General features: G+C 38.2%; 1 protein-coding gene across 1 annotated transcript in view; it reads right to left on the bottom strand.

Annotated features, from left to right (window-relative positions):
- Positions 1 to 3,240: 3,240 nt before the first annotated feature.
- The window catches only part of ANAPC1 (anaphase promoting complex subunit 1), a 115,020-nt gene continuing 90,467 nt past the window's right edge, over positions 3,241 to 27,793 (bottom strand). The window contains exons 33-46 of the mRNA XM_037727201.1: positions 27,612 to 27,688; positions 27,012 to 27,102; positions 26,859 to 26,912; positions 25,436 to 25,629; positions 21,629 to 21,715; positions 19,400 to 19,517; positions 18,372 to 18,449; positions 18,027 to 18,094; positions 16,487 to 16,625; positions 14,560 to 14,646; positions 12,899 to 12,994; positions 11,092 to 11,290; positions 6,257 to 6,391; positions 3,241 to 3,587 (exon numbers count right to left, since the gene is read on the bottom strand). Coding sequence (XP_037583129.1) covers positions 3,472 to 3,587; positions 6,257 to 6,391; positions 11,092 to 11,290; positions 12,899 to 12,994; positions 14,560 to 14,646; positions 16,487 to 16,625; positions 18,027 to 18,094; positions 18,372 to 18,449; positions 19,400 to 19,517; positions 21,629 to 21,715; positions 25,436 to 25,629; positions 26,859 to 26,912; positions 27,012 to 27,102; positions 27,612 to 27,688 — 1,539 coding nt within the window. The 3' untranslated portion in view covers positions 3,241 to 3,471. The remainder of the gene's footprint in view (positions 3,588 to 6,256; positions 6,392 to 11,091; positions 11,291 to 12,898; positions 12,995 to 14,559; positions 14,647 to 16,486; positions 16,626 to 18,026; positions 18,095 to 18,371; positions 18,450 to 19,399; positions 19,518 to 21,628; positions 21,716 to 25,435; positions 25,630 to 26,858; positions 26,913 to 27,011; positions 27,103 to 27,611; positions 27,689 to 27,793) is intronic.

Raw genomic sequence — 27,793 nt, 5'->3', positions numbered from 1 at the left:
GCCCACAAGAATTGAACATTTTCTTCTTGAGTCCTCTGGAAACCTCCAGCTGCAGATGATCACAGTGCTATGACCTGGGAGACCCAGTCCATGCTGCCTTGTAAGTCTAGGGTGGAAACAGTGGGCTAAGGGGTTGAGTCCCTTTCCTCAGAGTGGCCACTGAATGGCAAACCCAGAACCAGCAGGCCTGTACACACGATGTTCCCATTCATGCATCAGCGATTCCATCCCCAGGAAGTTTGACACCCTGGGTTTGTACCAGAGGAAATACATGCATCCTTTAGTCAGTGACTCCTCTTGGCATATGTCAGGGAGAGACCTGGGTGGCTGGTGTCGGGGCAAGGGTGGGTCACCACTTCTCTAGCTGGCAGTTTGCTATGATCCACAATACCAAAACTAACTGTTCCCATTTTGCTCTTGCTGACAAGTGCTGCTCAGCAGGCAGTTCTGGACTAGCTCTCCTTTTTAGTTAGTACTCAGTGCAATGAGAGCCACCAATTGAAATTGCTGCATTCACACCTGGGGCCAAAAATTATCTTAAGCCAAGGAAATGAAGATTCAAGTGTCATTTTAGAGTGAATTGGAAAACTCAGTATGTTATCAACAACACAAGCATTAGGATAATTTCTTACAAAGTGAAGTGAGGCTGTAAGGTGCCTCTCTGGTTTGGGACCAGGTCTCAGGACCCCACAGAATCTTGCCCGAAGCCATGGAAGACAGTCCTGCTGGCTGCTGTGTCGCCCTCGGTGCTCTCCCTCCTCCCTCCCTCCTTCCCTCATCTCTCCTCCCTATCGCTCTCCTTTCTCCCCTGTGGCCCCTTCCTTCCCCCTTGCTTCAGTCATTTGCAGACCACAGCCCTGCGCTGAGGAGTGTTTTACAGACATTTTTCTGATCTGTACTTCTTCTCATCTCAGTACATACTGTGTTAGAAAAGTAGCCTTGCTTTACAGAATGGTTTGTGTTTGGTTTTCAAAATGCATCTTGCAAACTTAAACAAATCAACCAGCAAAAAACAAACCCACTAAAAACTGGGCAAATGACATGAACAGACACTTCTCAAAGGAAGACATACAAGCAGCCAACAAACATATGAAAATATGCTCAATATCACTACTTGTCAGAGAAATGCAAACCAAAACCACAATGAGAGACCATCTCACAGTAGTTAGAATGGCGATTGTTAAAAAAAAAAAAAAATTCAAACGAGGACACATGCTGGGGAGGCTGCAGAGAAAAGGGATCACTTACACACTGCTGATGGGAGCATCAATTAGTTCAGCCACTGTGGAAAGCAGTGTGGAGAATTCTCAGAGAACGTAAAAGAGAACTGCCATTTGACCCAGCAATCCCATTACTGAGTCTAATCTATCTAACAGAAAATAAATTGTTCTATCCAAAAGACACATGCACTCACATGTTCATCACAGCGCTGCTCACAATAGCAAAGACATGGAATCAACCCAGGTGCCTGCCACCAGTGGATTGGATAATCACCAGCCTGATGAGCGGCAGGGTAGGTTTTCACTTCCACAGTCCAAGCTTCCTCTGAACACGTATTTAATGCTATACTGAAAGCATAGTGAGTGAGACCCACTGCTGTAGCTGTGAGATCGGTGCCACTCAGGTGAGTGTGTGCAGGGGTTAGGAAATTGCAAAGAAATTTTGGCATTTTAGAGAGCAACTGAGGATTTGAGGATTGAAAAGAAAAGTGAATAGCACTGGGAACTCAGGGGAGGTAGCCAGGTGGCTAGAAATTCTAGAAGCAAAGCCTAGTCCCTGAGTGGCAGTGGGTGGTTTGGGTGGGACTCAGGGATGAGGCCTAGTTTATGTCTGAGTCATCGCATCCCTCAAGGGATCACGGGATTTGCTCAGGGATCCAAACAGGAAAGTGAAGGAAGCAGAGGAGAAAGAAGCTCCTGTAAACTTCCAGAATCTCAGGAGTGCTGACATCTGCTGCAGCTGGTGTTAGCTTCCTGCAGCCAGGAGTGTGCCCTCTGCCCTGTGTCCGCTGTAGCCAATGCAGGAGAGTAAAGGCTTCACCTCCTCCTCTATCCTTCAGGCCCTGCATGGGCATTTCCCACTGGAGGACTCTCATCTGGCACTACATAGGAAAAACAGCTGGAAGCTGAGGAGACAGGGAAGACGCCAAGCTGACTGACATCCAGCCCACACATGGGCTGCAGTAAGATGACCCAAAAATAAAGTAAGATAACCCCCTGGAACACAGCGGGGAGTTTGGAGGGAAGTGACAGTGGAGACAGCAGCTATGCCATGCTCTGAGGATTTGCAGAAATTTGCACAGAACATGAGTGAAAAAGGCTTGACCTCATCTGCCCTAGATCCAATGGGGCAGGGAGACGGCAGCTAGGGATGCTGACCATGATGGAGTTGCTAACGCATCTTCCTTCAACTTCAGAGTTGCATATATTTACCCACATTTCCAGCTGAGGAAACTCTTAATTTCTGAATTGGTTCAATAAGCAGCACTTAAAATATTCTTATTTTTATTTTTTGAGACAGAGTCTTGTTCTGTTGCCCAGGCTGGAGTGCAATGGCATGATGATCTTATCTCATGTATTAGTCCTCCTGGCTGCAATAACAAAATACCACAGGCTGGGTGGTTTCAACAACAGAAATTTACTTCTTGCAATTCTGGAAGCTGGAGGTCCACGATCAAGGTGCTGGCCAAGTCTTCCTGGTAAGGGCTCTTCTTGGCTTGCAGATGGCCAACATCTCACGTATCTTCACATGGCAGAGAGAAAGAAAAATCTCTCTTCTCTGCTTAGGAGGCCACCAATTCTACTGAATTAAGGCTCCACCCTTATGATGACCTCACTTAACCTTAGGAATCTCCTAAATGCCATATTGCCAAATATACCCACACAAGATTAGGGCCTCAATATAAAATTCTAAGAGGACAAAATTCAGTCCACAGCACTTCATGCTGAGCAACTGGGGGTAAAAATCTCCTTCTCCTGTTTAAGGTGATCACATCATGAGAATGTCTGGAATTGTCACCAGAAATACAAACTTATTTCAGACAGGACGATGGTGACATCTGAGGAAATGTGAAAACGTCCTTTTGCCACAGAAAGTAAAACTTCATGACATAGCTTTTTTTTAAAACTTTGCGTTTTTGAGCACAGTCACTTTACCTGCACCACCACAGTTTAAAGACTAAAAATATTCAATCCAGCAACCCCTGCTTTCTCTAAGTCCAAAACTAAAGCAATCATCAAGTTTTGAAAACAAACCAAAAACTTTATTTACAAAAGTAAATTTTAACTTGCTTTTACATATCATATAATGTTAATGATGACAGGAACAGATTTAAAATACATTGAGGTTTGTGCAGTTCATTTCCCCCTAGTTATACCATGAAACTTTATAAGCATTGCTTTAGCTTTGATGTTTGGTCACATTTTCTGTTCAGAAGTCATGTTTCAGGGTAGGTTCACTGCCAGAACACTGTCACATCACCATTGGCTGTGGATTTCCAAGAAGCAAAGGAGCCAATCTCAGCAAAGCTCGCACTGGCATTTTTAGCTGCTTAAATTTGAAGAGCAGTTCAGCAAAGCTTGTGCTCCCTAAAACAGAAATGCAGGGGGAAGGTCACATCTCTAAATAAATTCAGCCATATTTCTCCTTTCAAGGAAGCTTCAGAAACACAATCATGTTTAAAACAGGCATTCTTCCCTTCTAAAATGATTATCCAAAGACAATATTTAACATTATGAAATTCCCTAATACATTGTAATGTAAGCTGAGTATCCCTTTTCCAAAACGCTTGGGAAAAGAGGTGTTTTGGACTCTGGATTTTTTTTTATTTTGGAATATCTGCATTACACCTACTGGTTGAACATTCTTAATCCGAAAATCCCAAATCCAAAATGCCGTAATGAGCATTTTCTCTGATCATCATGCTGGCACTCAAAATTTTTTGAATTTTGAAACACTTCAGATTTCAGATTAAGGACACTCAACCTGTATATGATTTGATAGAATTTACCCATTCTAGACTTCAGTAAGTGGCCTATAACTATATGTGAAACTACTAATATTGTTTAATTTTATATATATATGTGTGTGTGTGTGTATATATATAATTCTTTATACACACACACGCGCACATGCAGATCTTTTAAGATAATGAGCACAAGTGCCTGTCTACCTTCAATTACTATCTAAGTGATAATTTACTGGTTCTAATATGGTTGACCATTGAACAACTCTGTTAGTCCACCCTGCTCTAAAAAGAAAGTCTATGCTTTAAAATGTCTTCCTTTTATTTTTAGTAGTTTGACTATTAATGTGACTAGGTGTAGTTTTCTTTGTATTTATCCTGCTTAGGGTTCACTGTGGGTTAATATTTAACATCACTTTTCAAAATTCTTAGCTTCTGTCTCTTCAAATATTGCTTCTAACTCATTTTCTCTCTCCTCTTATTCTCTTATTCCAACTTCATGCATGTTTGATTTTTTTTCACAGTTTCCACATATCTCTTATGCTCTTCTCTGTATTTCCTTCCCATTCTTCCCTCTGTGCTTCAGTCTATTTACTTTCTACTTGTCTTCCAGCAAGTAAGTGTCTTCTAGTTCACTTCAAATAATCCAAACTGAAATCTTCGTTTCAGTTATTACATTTTTCAGTTATAGAATTTCCATTTAATCCTTTTTTATTGATTCCAGGTTTCTGTTGAAATTCCTTATCCTTCCCTCCATTTTCCTGGAAATGTTAGTCATAGTTATTTTAAGTCCCAGTTTGATAACTCCAATATCTGAATCACAGATAGGTCTGTTTCTATTATTATGGTTTTTTTTTTTTTCTTACTATGTCTCGTAATTTTTGATTCAACACTGAATCCTGCAGACTAAAAACCTCCTATGAAGGTTATATTTTCTTCTGTCAGGTGGGTAGAAAGCATAGAGATCACCTCAGTTCTGCTCTAGGCTAATTGTAGGTCTGGTCTGCTTGAAGTGAAGGTAAAACTGAAGCAGACCGGACCTAAAATTAGGCTAAAGCAAGCTTAAGGGTTGGCCATGCTATTAATTCACCTAAGAAGCTGGATGCTGATCAGAGCCACTTTACTTCAACAAGCCTTGAACTCCACCCTTTGCCTCCTCAGTCCTACGCTGCTGCTGACATTTTTGCTTACATTTTTGGCCTTGTGGCTTCTGCTAGATATCTTGAAGTCTTATCCCATGTGTATGCAGGCTAAAATTTCGTTAAGTAACTCAAGAGAAAAGTACATCCAGACTTCGAGTTATGATTCCTATTGGTCTCTCCTGCCTGAAATTTTGTTCCTCAAGTTCTAGGCTCATGGGCAGTCACAAACCCAACCTCTGGCCCCTCAGCCCAGCAGCACCGCTGCTTTTTTGCTGGGACTCTACTTCTTGTGCTATAAACTGGCAAATGCCTTTCAGGGAGAAGCTAGGGCGAATATAAAGCTCTCCCTGTTGTGCTTCCCTCTTCTTATGTATTTTGTTCAGTTTTATATTTGTTTTTGAGGGCAAGTGAGTCCATTACAAGCAATTCCATTATGGCCATAACTAGAAGTCTCTAGATAGTAAACTTGTCTCAGAGGCTTGCAAAATGGCAAAATGTAACTAAACATCAAGTTTAAATGATTAAATGGAACAATCTTTGCTCTTCTGAAAAAATATCTTTTCAGCCTCAATTAAAGGGCAACAATTTAAAAGTCATATAAATAAATAAGGGTGCTTCGAATTCATTACATCTTAGTATTCAGCTTAATGGATACACCTTTTATCTGTTTCTATATTCTGAAAAATACAATCAGTGCTAACACTATTAATTTTTTAAACTATTATAAACAAATTCAAACAAAAAATTAGGTACCTGTTAGTTGTAAAGCTTTATATTATTAGAAATTAAGATTATGTGTGATTTTTAAAAACTCAACTGAAATCCCAGAAAATAAAGAAAAGTAACTTTAATAAAAAATCAATTAATAGAGAAGAATAACATGGAATAGTTTATTAGCATAGACCAGTGTTTGGGGCTCTGTAAAGAAGAATCCATCCTTTTCTGAATAAAAATGAAAGTTATTCACATATAAAGTTGATAATTTTTCTTTTCTCTTCCAAGACAGTTCCTAACAATGACACTGAAATACCAATGAAGAGGAAACTCAAAGTAGGGACAGTAACTCACTAGAAACTCTTCCTACCAAGAAACTAAAACATAAAGGGGTGGGTAATAGAGGTACTAAGAGAGGACTCAGATATGCAATTACCTTCTAGTCCTAAAGGTGGCAGGTGTCGTGGAGCTGGCACGGAGTGGTAGACGAGGAAGCAGGCCAGCATGCTCAGCTGCGATTCCTCCAAGGGCTGCCCACTGAGGTAGGCATGCACACACATATCACCCCCAGCTGTGAGAGAAACACAAATGGAATAGAACCAACTGACGACAGAACTAAAAGGAACAAGAAATACCTTATTTCTATTACTTTTTCATCAAGAACTTATTGAACACATAGCATATTTAAAGCACGTTCCATAGTCGGTATTGAGGCCACTGTGACAAGCTAGACTGAGTCCCTGTCATTGAAGAATTTAGAGTGTTGTTGGGGAAGACAGATATTACACAAACTGATGCATAATTATGAATTGTGATGAGTGCTATAAAGGTGCAGCGGTCACGTGGTTGTCTCCCTGAAATACCCCTTGTCACACCCTTCCCTCCACTACGTTTTATAATATTTGATGGGGCTGATTCAGCTCCACAACTGGATCCATATTAGTCTTGGCCAGAAGTTCTCAAACTTTAACATATATCAAAATCACCTGGAGGGCTTGTTAAACCACAGATGAGTGGGCCCCACTCCCCCAACAGAGCAAAGCTTCTGATTCAGCAGGTCTTGGGTGGGGCCAGAAAAACTCCATTTCTATTAATTTCCCAGGTCATGCTGCTCCATGAACCACACTTTGAGAATCACTAGTCTTGGGTGATCAAGGCAATCCCATTCCCCTGAACAGTATTAGTTCAGAGACAGGCAAACCCAGGCTATTTTTTCAATAAGAGACATTCTCTGCCACAGGGATAGATTGAGGGATGTGCATCAGATGCAACTGGAGACAGATACATGAGGAGGTGCTTATTTTAATGACATGCTTGCTGGAGGCTCCCGGGAAAGAAATTCCCCCATTCTTATCACAAAGCTCCTAGAAGCAACTCTATTCTTCCTCTGGGCATCACGCTGAGCTAGAGGTGAACATGTTATAGCCATTTGATTACCATCCAAAAAAAGCACTGAGGATAAAGTCATGGCACAGAATGTAGCTGATGGGAGCTCAGAGAAATGGAGTTGAAGACACTGGAACAAGGTGACCCTTTATGTACCCTACCTGTGGACTTGTAATAACATAATTTGTGTCCTTACCTTTTAAGGACAGGTTAAGTCAGGCCTTCTGTTACTTGCAGACAAAGGCATTTTGATACAAAAAAATGGTGAGAGTATGAGCAAGCAGGCTAAAGGATGGCAGGAAAGCTGCCTAAGGTAGAGTGGTCCTAGAAGGCCTGGGAGGAGAGGTCATTAAAACTGAGGCTGCAAGGATGAATATGAGTTTGGCAGGTGAAGAATGAGAGGAAAAGGTTCTAGGGAGGGAAAACAGCATATTCAGTGGCCCCACAATGAAAAGGAGCTCAGTGCTTTTGAGGAAGTGGAAGGGGCCAGGGTAGTGTGAGGAGCAACTGGTGTAAAAGAGGCTTTGTTGAGGAAAACCGGCACCTTGCAGGTCACGCAGGCTCTGGTGCCACACAGTAAGGATTTCTTTCACAACTGAATCAGGAGCCTTTGAAAAAGCTTTAAGCAGGAGTGTTAGATCATTTTATTCTTTAAAAGACTTCTGTCCGTTAACTTGAGATGATTAGAACAGAGATGACAAAAAACAAGGAGGCTATTTAAAGGGCTATAACAGGCCAGGTGCGGTGGCTCATGCCTATAATCCTAGCACTTTGGAACGCTGAGGCAGGTGGATCACGAGGTCAGGAGTTTGAGACCAGCCTGGCTAAGATGGTGAAACCCTGTCTCTACTAAAGATACAAAAACTAAGCAGGCACATTGGTGGGTGCCTGTAATCCCAGCTACTCAGGAGGCTGAGGTAGGAGAATCGCTTGAACCCAGGAGGTGAAGGTTGCAGTGAGCCGAGATCATGCCATTGCACTCTAGCCTGGGCAACAGAGCAAAACTCTATCTCAAAAACAAAACCAAAAAAGACTATAACAGTGGTCCAGGCACAAAATAATCATTCTGTTGTAGCAGAAGTAGTAAAATGTGGACAAATTCAAGAAATATCCATGATGAGGATTCAAAGTCTTCAGCAATGGGTCAGCTATTGCGGAGGAGGGGAGAAGGGAACGAGGGAAAGGAGCAATGATGATTTCCAAAGGGTCAGCAAAGGAATGACAGTGAAATGTGATAAATACACTGAGAAAGAATGGTAAAAAAGGATTTTTTTTAAAAAATTGGGAAAATGTGTTGTCACAAAGTGAAGGGAGGTCCATTTCAAGAAGCAAAATGTAGCTTGAAGCCTCACCATTGTAGAGATGGAGTGAGATGAAAACTGTGGACACCACTGAACACAGTTATGAGGATGTCAGTCTACTGGGAGGTAGAAACATTTAGGTTTGGGGGAGGCAGCAGAGGGAGACGGACTAAAGGAGAACAGACGAGGTTCTTCTTTGAATAGCTCATCGTGAAGGAGAGCATGGTGGTTCAGCTTTTCTTCAATGACTTTCTTATGCCTACTAGCATTTTGTTTAACTGATTTTCTCTTATTGTTTTTCTGTTTTGTGTTTCATTGGTTTCTGCTTTTATTTGCTTGCTTTGGGTTCACTTTGCTTTCCTACTGTACTTGACAAGTCTTAAAAGAAAATAAAAAAGGACAATGCCAAAAATTGCATTGTACTCCACTGCTGGTGGGAAAGTAAAATGGTACAGTTTGGAAAATTGAGTGTGGCAATCGGTGAAGGTAAGGATGATGCAAAAATAGTAGAATGTTGGTAACTACTGAAATTGGTGATGGGATATTAGTCTACTTACTCTGTATAGTCTTTAAATTTCCATAACAAAATATGAAAAAGTTAATAAAACTTTTTAAAGTTCTTAAACTTGAAACCCACTTTCTCTGCCCAAAATTATAATTTGAGGAGATAAATACTGTATAAAACATTTATGAAATATGATTAACTGGCTTCATTTTCAGATTAGTGTAGTGATTTAATGGGTTATCTCAGCTCTAATGAGTTAGTAGCGAGTGACCCTGAAAGTCCACATATGCATCTGTGATTTTTACTCACACACAAATATGAATGCAATTGCCAATTTTCACTTAATTTATTGTTCTCTACCCCAAAGCCAACTGCTAGTGCTTATAAGAGAGGAGAGCATATATTTCAGAGGTTTTTTTTTTTTTTTTATAAAAAATCTCTAGTTTTTCACTAGAAAATAAACACATTTTTGATAAATCTGAGTGGAAAATCAAATACAGTGGAGGCTCAGAGCAATGCTGGAAACCACCAAATGCACTTAAGAGCAACAAGACAATCAGGGCCCTGTTTTAGAGACTGTTCTAGTCACTGCCAAAGTTTCATATATTATATGAAATGTGCAAATCAGAGAATCTGCAAAGATTTAAGGACGTGTTTCTTTTTTTTCTTTTTCATTTTTTTTTTGAGATGGAGTCTTGCTCTGTCACCTAGGCTGGAACGCAGTGGCATGATCTTGGCTCAAGGCAACCTCCGCCTCCCGGGTTTTCAAGCAGTTCTCCTGCCTCAGCCTCCCAAATAGCTGGGATTACAGGTGCCCACCACCATGGCTGCCTAATTTTTGTAATTTTAGTAGAGATAGGGTTTTGCCATCTTGGCCAGGCTGGTCTTGAACCCCTGACCTTGTGATCCACCCAACCTTGGCTTCCCAAAGTGCTGGAATTACAGTCATGAGCCACTGTGCCCAGCAAGGACATATTTCTTATCAACAGCAAAGGTCTGCTATAGGTAATAAACTGAATAAAAATGAAACACCAAAACCTATGAAATAACTTATTTTGTTTTCCCAAAAATGAGAATAAAAATGACTACCAAAAAAAATTTTAAGCTACATGATCTTTGAATCTGAATAGGAAATGACAAATTAAATGCAGCTGTCAAATAAAAAAAAACAGAGGGTCTGAAATCAGGCGTTCCAAGTATATACCTCACAAGCTAGTTTACAATTTAATTTTTTTCAGAGATTTTCTTCCTAGTATTACAGGTGGATAGTTTTAAATTGAATTATATTCAAATGCTTAGGTTCTATTGATTATCTATAGCTTTCACTAATCAAAGTAAGAATTGTTTCTATTGCTATTACTAAGGCTAGTATTTACCCAAAGCAAGCAACTGTCAGATATTTATTGGAAGCATTTGAATGAACTAAAAAGAATGGAAAGATCAAGGAGTCTACTCCTGAAAATCAGCTCCAGGAGCATTTAACACATAAGATAAATTTCTGTAAATCTAAAGCGTCCATCACTTGCCTTGTATAGGTCAGAATCATTTCTACACTGTTAATGAGTAAACAATTTCCTCGCAATCACAAATCCTGCTGATAGAAAGCCACCACTGTGACATTACACAGCTGTGGTGTCCCAGTTTTTCAAAACTGAGTTGGTACAACAAGCTCACTCAGCAAGCACACGTCAAGTTCTACGTGTAGAGGGGATAGCAGTACAAAAATGGGATGGCTGCTGGCCTCAGGTAGGTGACAGGCCACACCCCTAGGAAAAAGGAGACAGAGGCACTAGAAAGAAACGTGATCTGATGGTAGGAAAGAAAGAATGAGGTCCTGAGCACCAAATGGTATTTAAAATGCTGTAACTATGCTCTGCCTGGGTTGGATATATTTTTCTAAAGAAGCTGAAGTAGATAAGCAAAGTCTAATTCATCTAGCTGGAAACATTACATCTACAGCCATTCTTGCTTATACTCAGATTTATCATGCTTACCAATGAAAACAAAGTTACAACAGAAAAGCCTGAGCCAAATGTATCTCAAAAGCACAAGAGCACAATGCTACAATGCTACCCTTACCTTGTAGCCACTGGTCCAGGGTATTATCGATGGTGCACTTCACAACAGGGAGGAATTCTGAGTTCATAAAGAGCCCCCGCTTAGGGTGGTTCTGCAGCCGCTCCTGATGACTTCGGGAGCTGAAAAATTCTAACACCAACTTTATCTGCCAAAGTTCAGAAGTCTCAGACATTTCTCTTCTCCCAAGCCTTCTTATAGCCTTGAAGAGGAGAGAGGACAACGGTCCATTAAATGAAAGAGTGGAGTGCTCTGTCTCTTCATCAGTGCCGCATACTGAGTATTCTTTAAATGTGTTTCCTAATTATAGAGGCTGGAGGGCGATCCACTCTGTGTTTTGGTGCAGTCTACCCATAGCGGAGCCATCACTGGGTACAGGTGCATGGCTCACCTCCTTCAATGTGGCTCTACATGAGCAGCTTCCAGGGAAAAGTAACAAAGGTGAATGAGCTCATTCTTGGCTCAAAACCTCCGAATAACCAAGACCCAACAGGTCACAGCCAGTCACCTCTGGGAAACTCAAGCCAGGTACAATGACACGGCAGGGATCCTGGGGGGGCAGAGGGCAAGAAGAACACTACTACTAACACTGCCTTTGAGATCCATCTACAAGTCACTGCAGCTGCAACCAGAGAAGACATTCATGCATAAAGACCTGCCCATGACTGCAAAGGGTGAGGGTTCAGACAGTAAAAGAACACATTCTCAGCCAGCAACTTAAAAACACAACTCGTTATTTGGCTGCTGTGCAGAAAGGCACTGTGAGAAGCAGTGCCAGCATGGATACCATATATCCATACTTTCCAACCAAAATAGGGTGGATTCCAGACAATAATAGCTTTCTGTGCCTACTTAGTTATATTGGAACTTGGCTTTTAATTAACGATGTTATTTAACACTGTGCATTTCCTGGTTTGGGGGAATTATCCTCTGACTCAACATATTTCTCCATTCAGCTTTCCAGAAAATTATTTTACCATTAAAGGTTCTTTTTCTTAGACACTGAGTCTCAGATGCTCAGCTGTGGATTTATTATATTCACTTAAAGAGCTGTTTAAAACTTGATTCTGGATCTCACCCCAGAAATTCTGATTCAAGAGATGAGGTATAGAATTGGAGGATCTGTATTTTTAAGATACCAAGGCAAATTTTTGCCAGGTTAGAAAACTACTGGCTAGGCTTAACTGCAAATCTGGGTATAAAGAATATTGAAAAGGCATATGCATTACTAGTTTGCCTAAAGTGAATAAATTGGTCTGATTCTTTTAAGAACATTATTAAGCATTATTTTCTGCATTACCCCATTAGGCTCTCTTAAAACAGCAATAAAAAGAGAAATTTAAAAATGAACTCCAACTCCCTAGATCACTACCTATGGACTCTGTAACGTCTTGCAAGCTTCATCACCCAGGTCTAATTTCACAGTACTGCCATCGCTATGGCACTGTTTGTTCACTAACTGCTTACAAGCAGACTTCCACAAAGAGGCTTTGCCAGCAGGGAGGCAAGGATAAAATGGGAGAGAGGGAGGGAGTGCTCTCCTCCTCACCTAGTGAGAGGAAGGCAAAAGGGAGGAAAGGGAACCCTTAAAGGAAGACAGCCGCCCAAGGGGCACTTTTGTCAACATAAAGCCCAAGCTTTTTGGATTTTTGAGAGCTTTCAAATTTGTTATGGTTTCCTTTCTTAAATTTCCAAAAGCAAATGGAAAACTAAAAAGAAGGATACAAGGCACCTTAGCACACTGTTCAGTGAGTTACCTGAAATACAGGACAAATGTCACCAGAATTGGTATAGATTTTTGGATCCATACCTGATCCATTGCTATGTATGCAGGCAACATCTCTGGGGTCTCCTGGGTAACACATTCATAGAGTACTGAAGAAAAGAGATCCAGAATTTCCTGTTTCTGCAGAAAATCAGAAGCTTTTTGTAGCACAAAGTGTATTCCAAAATCCATTCAAAAACCAATTGTATAACACTACTGTGGCCCATTCTTAAGTTCTATAATGAATGACATAAGAGTAACACTACAATCTTTTTTTTTTTTTTTTTTTTTAAAAAAAAGGTATAACGCATGTAACATTAATTTAAAAAACAACCAAAATTAAGTCCCAAGAGACAGTTAAGGATAGTAAGTGCTACAGAAGAGAGACATGGACCAAACTAGGATAAAATGAGTAGATAGGACATGACAGAGGTATGCCTTGGGTTGGGCTGGGAAGAGTAGGATCCAGAAAGGAAACATAGTAACAAAGCTGCAGGAAAAAAACACTGACCAGAACAAGTTTGGGAGAGGCAGCAGAGTAAAGTCCAGCTGGGGTTAAGAGTGGGCATGAGCATGAGCTTTATCAGAGACTCGTGACCTTGCTAGCTGTGTAATCTTGGGCATGTGACATCTTTCAGTGGCAGTTTCCTCATCTGTAAGCCCAGAATGATAAAATACCTACCCTCAGGGTCACAATTAAATGACAATTAAGTTATTCACGGAGTATCCAATATATAGTAAAGATTCAATAAATATGAGAGTGGAAGGTTATTTCATTTAATCCTCAAAAAAAAAAATACTATAAGTAAGGTAGGTTCTATTATAATCACTTTTAGAAATGAGGAAACTACATTTTGGAGAGATTGAGAAATGTTCTCAAGGCCATATACACTTGTAAACAATAGGCTATCAATCCTAGATATCTAATTCTACATCCAATCTTCCCTTGTCTGTATGGTGGATTAAATCAAAGATCTGGGCCAGGCACAGTGGCTCATGCCTATACAATCCCAGCACTTTAGGAGTCCAAGGTGGGAGGATCACTTGAGCCCAGGAGTTTGAGAGCAGCATGGGCAATATAGTGAGACTCCATCTCTACAAAAAAAAAAATTAGCCAGGCATGGTGGCTACATGTCTACAGTCCCAGCTACTCGGGAGGCTGAGGTGGAAGGATGGTTTGGGTCTGGGGGTTGAGGATGCAGTGAGCCACGATCACGTCACTGCACTCCAGCCTGGGCAACAGAAGAAAAAAGAGATCCTGTCTCAAAAAACAAAAAAATAAGAAAAATCTGCTAAGCACCCTTGGAATCTTGAAGATAACAGGTGTATGAATAATAAAAAGAAGGGTTATAATATATAGAGGAAACAGTTAATGAAATTACATAAAAACAAGAGAAAGGTGGTAAACACTAAAAAAATAAAGCAGAATATGAATGGGTATCATTCTTGTACATGACAGAAACGATCATCTGTCAAAAGTAATGTCTAATAAGCTTTAAGTTGTTTCTGCTATCAAGGTAGAAAGTTACTGAATTTAATAGTTTTAGGCTATGCAACTCTGTATGTGCCAAGCAAAAATCATCCAATGTAGCACATGTCATCAATCTCCAGGATAAATATAGATAGTACAGATGTTTTTGGTGACCCATACATAGAAATAATAACCAATTCTAGTCCTGGAGCTCGTCAAACCATAGAATATATACCTGACCCATGTTCACAGTTGGCTTGCAGAAATATTCAGCAAATGACAGAAGTGCTGGATCGGAAGTGAATGCTGAGATTGTTTCTGGCTATAAAAAACAAAGAGCAACAACAACACTATAAGATAACAAAAGATTATTTTTCTTACTGCTCAAATTGCAATATATGCAGTTCTGCCTTCCCTTTGTCACACATTCCCAAAGGAGGTGCAAACTTGCTAGAGCTTCATCAACCTGTTCTGCCAAGAAGTTACAAGAAGCTTTTGCACAAGTTAACATGAGCTACTAATTTATCAAGAGGCCAATAACAAACAGTTCTTCCTGTTTACACAATTCACCCAAAAAAGGCTTTTCCCTCCTTCACTGACTAATTAAAAAGCCTACCAGAAACTAGAATTGTTACTGAAAAGTTAAGGAAAAAAAGAGTATCAGTGAAGCCAACCACAAAAGATAAATAGTGTATAAATTCACATATATGGGGTGCTTAGTATAATCGAAATTATAGAGACATAAAATAGAATGGTGGTTGCCAGGGACTAGGGGGAGTAGAATGGGGAGTTGCTGTTATAGGTACAGATTTCAGGTCTGCAAGATGAAACAGTTCTAGAGATGGATGGTGGTGATGGCCGTGCAAGAATATGAATGCACTTAATATCACTGAACTGTAACTTGCAAATGGTTAAGACAATAAATTGTGTGCATTTTACCACAATTTTTTAAACTTGGGAAAAAATAGAATATCATTCAAAGTTTCAGACTGAAAATGAAATATGAAGGTATTACTATTTTCCATTGAGGTTTATATTTTACTTCTGAACTTCCAGTAGGCAGGGAATTGAGATATCTTTTAATTTTTATATACTTTCTTCATTCAAACTCAAGTGTAAACTTACCTATTTTCTTTACAAAGTGGGTTAGAGTCTTTGAGATATGCTCTAATTTTTAGAAGAAGCAATAGTACAAATTTAAGTTAAACTTTGTCCAAATATCCTTCAAAAGTATTTCATAAAAAACTCACTGAATAGTCAAACAAAATTCACCAATGTCAACTATTTATACATTTCAATCCTGGGAACCATTATAAAGGCTCAGTCATATGTAGCTGACCTAAAGTGAAATATGAGTTGAATTCATAAACTGCTGTCTCTTTACTTGGAAGAACAAAGGATGCTAACTCAGCCCTCTGGCTGCCACTCAGCCAGTCCACCTGCCTCACTTTTGCCGTCTAATTATCCTTTAGGGTCTTAACTATTTTAGACTACTCTACTATGTATCACCAGCAGGGACACGTTTGCTCATGGAATTACAGAAAACTGAAGTTAAATTCAGAAGTCTTAATGCCTGAATATGGAAAAAAATTTCTAGTGCTGGAAACTTATCTAAATCAAGAATGTAGAGCAAAATATGTGCTGACCTCACCATGGGAATGAGATTGTTTCCTATCCTCATTTATTGTAACTATTTCCCTATTTCAAATACTACTGTACTGGCAGTAAAGTACTGTGCGAGTAATAAAGCAAACTAATGAAAGAAGTCTGAATCTGTCATCAGTTTACCCTCACCAAGGTTAAACAAACAAATGGTGGTTTTCAAATGGAGTTAATGAAAACTCTTTTTCTATTTTTACTATGAAATTAAGTAAATCTTGACCAATTTGAGGATTAATAATAAAATTACTAATCTAAATTATTTGTTATAGTGTCAAGATATAGTGTGACTGTCCTTGCTGCTAAATGTAGATCTTAACTTAGACTGACCCATATCTTATTATGGCCATCACATGAAAAGCAAATGGAGCCAAGGTCAATCAGTCTTTACAATCTGCAACAATGAAAAAGGAAGCAGATCCACCTTTAAAGTTCATAGCAATGGGCGAGGAAGCTAGCAATTTATAATTATTCTTTGCATTTTTACCAATCAATAATACTACCTTGAAAGCCCGGGCTTCAGAGTTTCTGTTAGCAACAGTCTGCGCCAACAAACTTTGCCACCCCATTGGATCTTCTTTGTAGGAGAGCTGACCTGCCCTGAGTTTAACATATAAAACCCCATCCTTGGAAAGAATGGACCTGAAAGAAAAAGGAATCAATTTATATAAGGTATTATTGGCAGTTCTTGGCTGGAAACATAGTGTTTTCCAATACCATGTTCACAGGAGACGAAACTTTTACCATTTTCCACTAAGGTAAATGATTATTTACTGTTTCTAAGATTAAATCAGTACCTATGAGAAAGCCTAGAATAAAGTTTTATTTTTCTCTGGTGGCTAGAATCATGGAACTTGTTGAAGAAAAGATACTTTGACTATTGGCTCAATTGTGAGCATCAAAGGTAGCATTTTATCTAATATTTCTTTGTATTCCCTATGTCCCCCAGCTCTATGCCTGGGGCACATGAGGTACTAAATATCTATTAATTGGTTTGCAGCAAAAGGAAAATAATGCTGCAAGTCTAAGGACAGAACAATACAGAAAACAGCTAATATACAGATAGTCTGGAAAAACACACATTAGAACCAAACTATAAAAACTTTTACATGCTTGTTAAACTTCCTAGAAATTTAAAGACAACTGACATGTTACTTTAGGTATAAAATAATCAACACTCTAAAATAACTGCGTGTGATTATTTCCACTGGAAATAAACTAGGTGAATAGTATATATTATCTACAACAATCTTAATTTTAGGAGAACTTTCTAACAGAAGAATGGTAAAGAGATGCAACAGATGATGTGATCTGACAAACACTGATTGATATAATAAAGTTCCTTTTGTGGATGGACAAATGAGTTTTACTTTCTGACATGATTAGGCTCTGTGTCCCCACCCAAATCTCATGTCAGATTGTAATCCCCACGTCAGGGGAGGGACCTGGTGGGGGGTGATTGAATCATGGGGGCAGATTTCCCCCATGCTGCTCTCATGATAGTGAGTGAGTTCTCATGAAATCTGATGGTTTAAAAGTGTGGCACTTCCCCTTCACTCTCTCCTGCTACCCTGGCAAGACATGCCTTGCTTCCCTTTCGCCTTCTGCCATGACTGTTAAGTTTCCTGAGGCCTTCCCAGTCAGGCAGAACAGTGAGTCAATTAAAACCCCTTTCTTTATAAATTACCAAGTCTCAAGTAGTTCTTTATAGCAGTGTGAAAATGGACTAATAAACTTTCTTAAACTAAATCTTATGTTAATATATCAAGAGATAAGTCCATTACTGTCACAAATCAGTGTAAGTTTCTCAATAAATAAATACACCTATTTAGGGTTTGATTTCAAAATTAAAACTTTCATTTTCTAACACAAGTCCTGTTTCAAAGATACAGACTGCTTTACAGAAGATACACCCTACATATTGTCTTGGATGAGATTAAAGGGTGATGAGTCACATTCTGGATAATAATCTGTAATTAATACCTTCCTATATACTTCTATTCACTTCCCAAAATGTGTATCTCAGAAATTCAGTGTACTTACTTCAAGTGTTGTGTTCCTTTGCTTAAATCTATGAGCAGTTCCCAGTATCTTGGGCCTTTAACTTTAATCTGCCAAGACAAACGTAAACACAATCAAGCCAAAGCTGAAAAACATGCTCATGTGACAAACTGAAACCTGTTTCTCAGAGGAAACAATAACAGCCAGAAAGAGGCATAAGGAAGTTAACAAGCTTCGTTTCCAGACAAAAAATGAATGTAAATCATGTTCTGAGGCCACCTAAGCTATCAATAAAGATCTGTAAGACAAGACTTGCTCTATTCTTCCTGACTTATCCTCCTGCTGCAGCTTTCTTATCTGCTACCACACATGAAGAAAGCAACTTACCTGCTTCAAAAGATGGAGTTCTGGAAGAAGGGTAGGAGCCATCAATTCTTCTTTGGTTTGTTCGTACCACTGAGTGCCCTTTACAAATGTAAAAGTCCAGCCACAATTCACTAGGTAGTCAGTGGAAACAACAAAGAAACATCTCCACACTATACCACCCCCATCCCCGCAGTTCATACAGAGACCTTTAAATGGCACAAAATCCTCTCTGGTACTCAAATTTTTGTCTAAATTCCTCACAGTGTGTCACTTCCCACCCCGTCAAGCCTTGCTCCTCACAGGCCAGCAGGACCGAAGGCTGTGCTCCAATGCTGATGGGTTTCCGCACATTGCCCTCTCCACTGGGAAGGAGCTCCACTCAGTGGCCAGCCCTAGTTCAAACACTGTCCACTGTGACAGCCTCCTCAACCCCATAGCTAATAGCTAAGTGAGGATGCTTCTCCTCTGCTTCCCCCGCGTTCCACACACATCTCCAATTATCACACTCTATTCTCATTGTATCCATGCCTGGCTCCCCAGGGGACAAAAGTTCCTTAAGGAATATGACAATGTCATTTCATTTTGTACCCCAGAGCCTAGCACAGTTTTCATTCACAGAAGGTACTTAATAATTTCCTGAATAAAAGAAGGACATACAACTTGTAATCTATTTGTGCATCTAAATAAAAGCTCTCATCAAATCACAGTTTTGAGTTTTAAAGTATTCAGCTAACAAATCTAAGAATGGGTCTAAATCAATTAGTTTTATTGAACACTACTGTTGGTCATGTAAAGTTAACAGGGACATTTTCAAACTATAAGCTCTAACGACAAAAGAGTAGCAGATAATCCCTAAAAAATGATACCCAGAGAATATAAATAAGCATGAATGGCCTGGCAGTATACACAACAACTTTGGAAGCTTCCATTTTTATATAAGTCCAACTCACTACTTGTCACCTTTTACTGAACAACACATTTGAAATATTATGACCTGCAAAGATGGATGAGAGGTAATAAAATTACAAGTAAATGACAGGGAGAGATACCTTGTAGGTAACTTCTAAGAGGGCATAGCAGGGCGTGTTTGTGTCCACATCGACGGGCACTAGAAGCCTAGGCTCTGCGGCCAACACATAGAGGTGCCGGAGAGCCTGGAGATGATACCTGCTCACAAAACAGACGGGTTGTGGGGGGAACAAACGAGTGTGACAATACGAGCTCTGCAATCTGCTGTTGCCCATAAGCTAAGACAGGACAGAAGCTCAAGCAGTATCTTCAAATCAACAGAAATCTAGAGACAGATGAGCTTCTACTAAAAAGTAATGGAGAAATTATCTTTTAAAAATTCTATATAACTGATCTCTGACCCAATAATTCTTTACTTTAGTCTTTACAGTGAAGAGGTTTTAGAGGAAGGTAAAAAGTATCAGAACATGAAAATATTTACATTGATCACTTATAAAATCAATTACTCTCAAATATCCCTTTCTACTTAACACAGGCATCTCTTTTTATCTTCTAAGAGATTTATTTCTCTTTTTTTTTCTTTTTCCTTAAGGATAGGGAAGAAGAGGGAAGACAGGATGTTAATTCTTCTCAGACAGCAAAGTTCTACATACACGCTTGCACACACACACGTCCTTGAAATATCAAACATCTATGTGGGTATGGCAGTATTTTTCTTTTGGGTTCTCAAAAAGTTTTTTACACTAAGATTTCTATTTTACAATGTAAAAACAAAAAAGTTTTTATATTTTAAGATCTCATAAGAAAAGGACAGGCTGGGCACAACGGCTCACACCTGTAATCCCAGCATTTTGGGAGGCTGAGGCAGGTGGATCACCTGAGGTCAGGAGTTCAAGATGAGCCTGGCCAACAAGATAAAACCCCGTCTCTACTAAAAATATAAAAATTAGCGAGGACTGGTGGCACATGTCTGTAATCCCAGCTACTTGGGAGGCTGAGGGAGGAGAATCACTTGAACCCAGGAGGCAGAGGTTGCAGTGAGCTGAGATTACATCACTACACTGCAGCCTCGGCAACAGAGCAAGAATCCATCTCAAAACAAGAAAAAAGAAGAATAAAATAAGACTTCAATTTTAAAAAGCTTTATAGACAACAACTTCCTTCTTATTCAAATACATTTACTTCTATAAATCTATTAAAAATAAAATCAATAAAGATCAGAAAAAACTGACACTAATAAATTACCCAGAGATCTTGTCACCAAATGGCTTTGTTTACGATAGCTAAGCCAAACAGCTATGACCAGCAATATGTGAGTATGGCTCTCCACTGTACCCTAGCCAATAACTGGCTTTAACAACTCAAAATATCTTTCCTAAATGACAGGCATGAGGGCCACATGTCAGAGGTGTATTAATTTAACAATATTCTTATGCTGCACCTACCATCAGAGTATGGATTTCAGATTAGGCTACTTTTGTAAAACAGCTATCTTTCTTCTGTCCTTGGTTATACATTATAGTGCAGTTTAAAATGATGGCTTAGGGTACTGTGGTAAGTGCTCCTGACCCTTCTCCCCTAAATAATAAAGGGCTCTTGATCTGTCTTTGGGCAGACAATAGGGGATGTCTTCTGTTAAGCACAGTGCTTAGGTGTCTTATAAGGGGCTATTTTCTTCCCTTCCCCCACCTACAAGAGTTCTGCTATATCTCAAACTACATCTAGGGAAACTGAGGTATTGGCGGTTCCTTATATCCTAAAAGGCAAAGCTTTTAACTGCTTCTACGTGGTTTGAAGTTCTACTCCTCACTGCCACTTCTCAAATGTCTCTGATTTTTTGCTGTATTTTGCTTTTCTTGTCCCTTCTATGTCATTTATACAAAATGTCTCAGCATTTATGTGAAAAGAAAAAAAAGGAACTCATACAGACACTGCCACTAAATTAGACAAATTTTTCTCTTGAAATTAAATAATTATAGCACAAAAAAGTATCCTGAACTTCCCTGGGCAACTACCCTTTATCTGATGATTTTTTTGCCTAAAGACAACTTTATCTGACCTCCTTCTGGGTTTAGAGCAGTTCTATAGATCTGAGAATGGCGGAAGACTGGTCAGTCATCAGGTGTCCAAAGTTTTCCTCTGGTCTAATACTTTGTGAGAGAATCTACTTAAAAGATTTAGCCAGGAATATAACTAAGTTCAAGAACAGAGCAATGCTAATTTGGAAATACTTCATGAAACCAAAACACAACCAAAGGATCCCAAGAACTTAAGAAGTAGTACATTGAGGACAGAATCACTAGACTCACCGGTTGTCAGTGCTGTGAGCTGGGAAGTGTGGGTAAAGGGCACAGAGAAGAGCGGCAATGGAAGAATTTGATGTGCTCAAAGAGTACCTGCAAAGTAAGTTTGCAGGTTATATTGCACATACTTTCAAGGCATTCTTGAGAACCAGGAAACTGGGGTATAGTAAGGCATACTGATAAGATGCCCTCAAAACACAAGAAGGTCAATGGTGTGAACATTCCACTTTTCATTTAGTCTTTAGGCCATTTCAAGATCATCACTACTTAAAGCCAAAGTAATAACCCATAAATGTTAAATTTCAACACTTAAAGCAAGGTTTTACCTAAAATAACACAGTAGTGAAGACCATGAATGCAGTCCTAGAAATTATAAATATTGAAGAGTCATGTATAAAGTATGCTACCTTCTTATCCAATTTTATTAATATATATGCCTATTTATACAGTTATAAATCTGACTTTCAAAAATATAGGATATTTTAGTTGGTATGTAAATAGTTTTTTCTGTTTCTGTAAAGCATGAGGATTCCTTTAGAATGACTGATTAAATGAAAGAGCAAAAGTTATTACTAAAAAGTTACAATGAATGTATAAACAACTATTCCTCTAAATATAAATTCTTTTCTTACCAATATGATAAACTTTTAAGATAAAGTTTTATAGACTTTTAAAATATTCTCTTAGTAAAGGATCTATTGAAATTTTCCTTAAATTAATTTATTGTTGCTCAAATTTAGTACAGCAAACAGGCAAATTAATCTAAAGTTCCAGAGTTTTTCTAAAAAATATTTTGAAATAAAGATGGCATAGGACATCATATAAAACCACTTCTAGAACTACTGAATATAAATACTTTTATTACACACAAATATGCACACATATATACCCAAATCTCTTTCCCTGGTTTTTAAAATAATTAGAGTATTAAATAAGAACTTAGAATTCATTATATATGTCCATATATTTAATGAATTAGAAAGAAGAGATTTCAAAAATTATGCAAGGAAATAACATCTATTTTGGCATGTGCATGGAATAAGCCATTTTCTCTGTACCATTTTGATAAACCAAAATTCAAAGATAAATATTAAGATATTAATGTTAGAAATTTTAGGTAGAAACATAATGGTGTAGCTATGATAAATTTAAATGTTGTTACAGAGTATACATGACCATTTAAAAACCAAAAATCACTAGGAGAGCAGTAGCAGAATGGTAGAAAAATCTATTCGGTATGAAAGAATAAAAAGGGGAGTCATGCAGTTTGGAACAATGAAAGATGGGATTGAGTAAGGCATGCAGAGGCTCATTTTGAAAGGAAAAAAATTTCAAAAATCATAAAATAGAATAAAATAAATAAGAATTTCTGTAGTACTATTTCTTTAACCATTATTAATTCTAAACAATTAAAGAAAGACAATTCCACAAAACATGTTGAGAGGAAACACACGCCTTTCTGATCATCTTTACTTTTTGTACTTCTGGAAAGGTGAGTTCCAAGAGTGAGCTCAGTCTTAAAACAAGAGGGGGAAATAAGCCTATGTCACTCGTAGACACTGTAGCCATTGCTATTGACCAAGGTCACACACGCTAGAGCTAAATAAATGCAGCAGTATACCATATTCACAGAATAGAAGACAATACTGTAACAGATTCTAATCTTCCCTAACACAGGCACACACAATCAAGGCAATTCTGTTCAATATTTTATCAGGTTATTTAGTATGGAAAATGACAGATTCCAATATTTATATGAATATGCAAAGAGCCAAGAAAAAAACCACACTTTTGAAGAAGAAAACCCAGGTTGAAGGATTTACTCAACTGGATACCAAGATTCATAAGACAGTGTAGTATTGGTGCAAGTACAGAAAAATAGACCAGCAGAACCTAATAGCCCAGAAATAAACACAGGTGTATAGACATTTAACTTATATGATAGAGGTGGTACTGCAGAGCAGTGGAGAAGGATAAACTTTTCAATAGCAGTGGAAAAAAAAAATAGAGAAAAATCAGTGCCAGGTAGATTTTAGATCCAAATATGAATGGAAAAGCTAAGAACTTCTAGAAGATAAAATATAAGAACATCTCCTTTTCTCTGGGTAAGAAAATATTTCATAAGCAGTACAAAAAAGTAAAAACCATAATAGGAAAACATTAATAATTATGTCATCAAAAGACACCAGGGAGAGAGTGAACAGGCAAATATAAGCCCTGGGGTGGCAAAGATAACTGCAACATACAAAACTGACCAAGGGCTTAGGACATAGTTTAAAGAATCCATGCACATCAACACAAAGCTAAACCAATGTGGAGCAGTCAACCGCATCGAAACAGAAAGTAGAATGGTGGCTGCCAGAGGCTGGTGCACGCATAAACAGGGAGTTGTTTAACGGGTACAGTGTGCCAGTTGTACAAGATGAAAAAGTTCTGGGGATTGGTTGCACAACAATGTGAATATACGTCACACTACTTAACTGCATACTTAAAAATGGTCAAGATGATAAATTTTATGTTATGTGTATTTTACAACAAATAAACATTTTTAAATAGATAAATATAAAAACTGGGTAGCAAGAGACTCGGACATCACAAAAAAAGTTTTGCGGTTGGCTATTAAAAGTATAAAATGGTACTCAAGAACATTATTCAGAAATATAGAAATTAAAACCACAGTGAGATACTGTCATATACCTACTAGTTAGCTAAAAGTAAACAGACTATAACAATAACAAGGGTTGACAAGGATATGGAACAACTGGAACTTCACATCCTGCCCATGAGTATGTAAAATGGTACAACTGCACTGCAGCCCTGATGGCATTATTCACTGAAGGCGAATTCATATGTAATTATGATTTCACACACAGATCTATATACAACAAATCAAAGGCATGTACAACTTTCCCTAACAGCATTGTTCCTAACAGCCCCAAACTTGAAGCAAGAAGCATATCCATCAATGGGGGAGATCAATAAAATGTGGTACAGTCATATAATGATATGTAATACAACACTGAAACTTGAATAATCCATTGCTACATACAACAGGCATCTTACAAACAAAATATTGAACAAAAGTAAAGTGCAAAAAGCCACATTGTATATAATTCAATTTAAATATCAAAAACAGGCAAGACCAACCTAAGGTGTTATGAGACTGGATAGTAGCTATCTTTGGGGAGAGAAAGATAATAGTAATTGAGAGGGGTGCGTGGCAGAAGCAGAGACGGGTGTTGCGAGTCGCGAGTGCTATATGGAATCTTGATCTACATGACAACAAAGAGATTTTTCTATGGTAGATAGCTCTTTGACCAGTACCTATGATTTGTACACCTTCTGTATATATGTATTTATTCATTACAGATCATCTAAAGCCAGTACAGTCTTATAAAGGACGTAGTGAGGAATGGCAGATGTTGGAAAAAGAGCAACAAAGTTGAAAACTAAGAAAATGTCACAGGATCTGGTAAGAAATGATTTTTTTTGTAACCTTTTTGAGAAAGTAGCTTAGTGGAACAGTAAAATTTTTAACCAGTTGGGCATAGCAGTGATGCACTGAAGCACTGAGCACAGACTATTCTGAGAAATACAGCGATGCTCAGTGTCAGAGAGGATGCTAATTCTACTGAGTACACCATAAGTTGACAGTTAAACAATAAAGAAGCCCACCAAGTGGAACAATGCTGCTAGATGAGCTAAGAGCTAGTAAGAGTTTTATTTTTCATCTATCTTCAAGATCAAAGTAAGTCACCCTTATAGATCTCACCAATGAGATCTTTGCATTGGAAAAAATACATATTCATTTACCTTCCTCCTCCCAAAAATAGAAGTCCAAGAGCCATGTGGTGGGCTAAGTGAAAGCCATAGTTCATTTCACCACCCGTTTTCATGTGTAAGAAGCGACAAAGCTGCAAAACCTTTAGGTTTCCGGAGCCAGCCATGACCATGGCGAGAGACAGCAGCACCACACTCAGACAAGTTTCTAGGTTGTAAGGACCTGTCTATAAGGTGAAGAGATGACGTCACTGTAACAGTTGTGTTACACTTCTTTATTACCAGAATTAACTTAGCCATCATTAGAAGACTACAAAAGTTTGTAACTTAAAAAAAACTCTGTAAATACAAACATTTTCCCTGATTATGAAATATAAGTTCAATGGAAATAATGTCAAATATTGAATATCGAGAAGGCATAACAATCACTTGGAATGTCACACCCAAAGATAATTGGTGTTAACATTTTGGCTTTTTCTCTGAATTTTTCCTTTATCTACACATATTTTTTCCAAATGAAATTGAGATGTTGCTCTACACAATATTTTTTTAACCTTTTAAATAATTATAAGCAAGCTTCACTTACAAAAAAGTTGTGTTTTTTTATTTTGTTTGTTTGTTTGTTGAGACAGGGTCTCTCACTCTGTCACCCAGGCTGGAATGCAGTGGCACAATCTCGGCTCCCTACAGCCTCAGCCTCCTGCGGTCAAAGGATCCACCACCTCAGCTTCCCAAGTAGCTGGGACTACATGTGTGTGTCACCACACCCAGCTAATTTTTTATTTTTGTAGAGATGGGGTTTCTCTATGTTGCCCAGGCTGACTTCAACCTTCTGGGTTCAAATGATCCTCCCACTTCAGCCTCCCAAATTTGCTAGGATTATAGCATGAGCCACTGTAACCAGCCACAAAAAAATTCTTATATAACATGATTTTGGTAGCTCCACTGTATAAGAATGTATAAATAAGCCATAATCAAATTTAATTAACTATTTTTAGACTTTGACATTTCTAATTTTCTATATTATAAATAGTGTTGCATAAATCTATGTAGTTTTTGCCAGGAAAGAAAATCTCTTAGTTTTGTCATCAGAGAAGCAATGCTTCAAAAGCAACTGATTCCTTACTAAATACTAATAGTTTTTAAAAAGGAAAATTCCCAATATTTAATACTGAGACAGAATTACATGAGGTATGACAATCCACGAGTGTTATGGCCTTTCTTATTCTCTTGTCACAAGGACTAGAAACCTGTGCATCCTTCTAGGGTAATCATACTCTCGTCTAATTTAATATCCCAAAACAAAAATAAAAAGGTGAGCTAATGGTTATTCAAATCTCTTGTTCTACATTCAAACAAACAGCAGGGATATCTGACAATACATAAGTAACTGGATTACCGGTAAGTTTTTTTCAAGTTTAATTTTATTCCCAAGGAGAATGATAAAAAGACTTACAACAGAAGCATTAGGTGCAGACAAATAAGTCATAAAATCTTTTGCAAATTTATGCTAGAAAAACAAAAGAAAAAATTCAAAGTTAAAAGAAGCATCTTAAGGCTTTGTTAAAATAACACGAAAAAGAACACAGTAAACTAAAATAGTTCTTACCAAACAGTTAAATGCTGACAAGTTTTCTGAGCCAGCAAATCGAAAACCCAGAGACAAACAGGCTCCTGCAATTATGTAGACATGTGCTTGCCTGAAAACAGGTGACAAGAAATTTAATAGTCATTATTTTACTTTAAAATTAATTTGAGATAAGTAACAATGAATATTCCAGTTCTCTAAGCTAGCGTATATCTTTCTGGGAATGATCAAGTGTGCCTCTTCTCAGTCAGCAGATTTCTATATTTTTTTTTTTTTTTCAGCACAAGCATCAGGTCACCTTTATTTAAAAAGTTTGCCCCTTACCTATAGTTTCATATGCAACAAAAACAATTTTTAAAATTGTTGCCAATTTTTTAATGGAAAGGATAAAACAAAAATACATACCGTACAAGTTACATCTCCAATATTGCTTTTTGAGGGCAAGAGCTCTATACTTCAGAGAGCTTTAACCAACCTCATGAACCTCTGATAAATAATGGTGAGAAACGTGTGGGCTTCGGAATTACTCAAATCAAAGACAACAGTACTCCTACATACTATATTTCAATTTATTTATCTGATAGTTGCTAGAATAGCTAATTTGCATTATACATCACTTACGACAAGGTTTCCAAATTCAAATCCTCTGAGCAAGGCAATTCGATTTCACTGAGAGAGATGCTATTTTCTCTTATAATCTGTCAACATAGAAAGCAAGAATACTTGGATATCAATATTCTAGTTATAAATATTTAATAATCTGAAGAATAACATACTGCTTATCATGGCCATATTTATATAAA

This window comes from Cebus imitator, unplaced genomic scaffold (genome assembly GCF_001604975.1).
Source record: "Cebus imitator isolate Cc_AM_T3 unplaced genomic scaffold, Cebus_imitator-1.0 Scaffold222, whole genome shotgun sequence".
Lineage (NCBI taxonomy): Eukaryota > Metazoa > Chordata > Mammalia > Primates > Cebidae > Cebus > Cebus imitator.
Note: the sequence above shows the minus strand (reverse complement) of the source record. Positions and strands in the feature narration are given on the sequence as shown.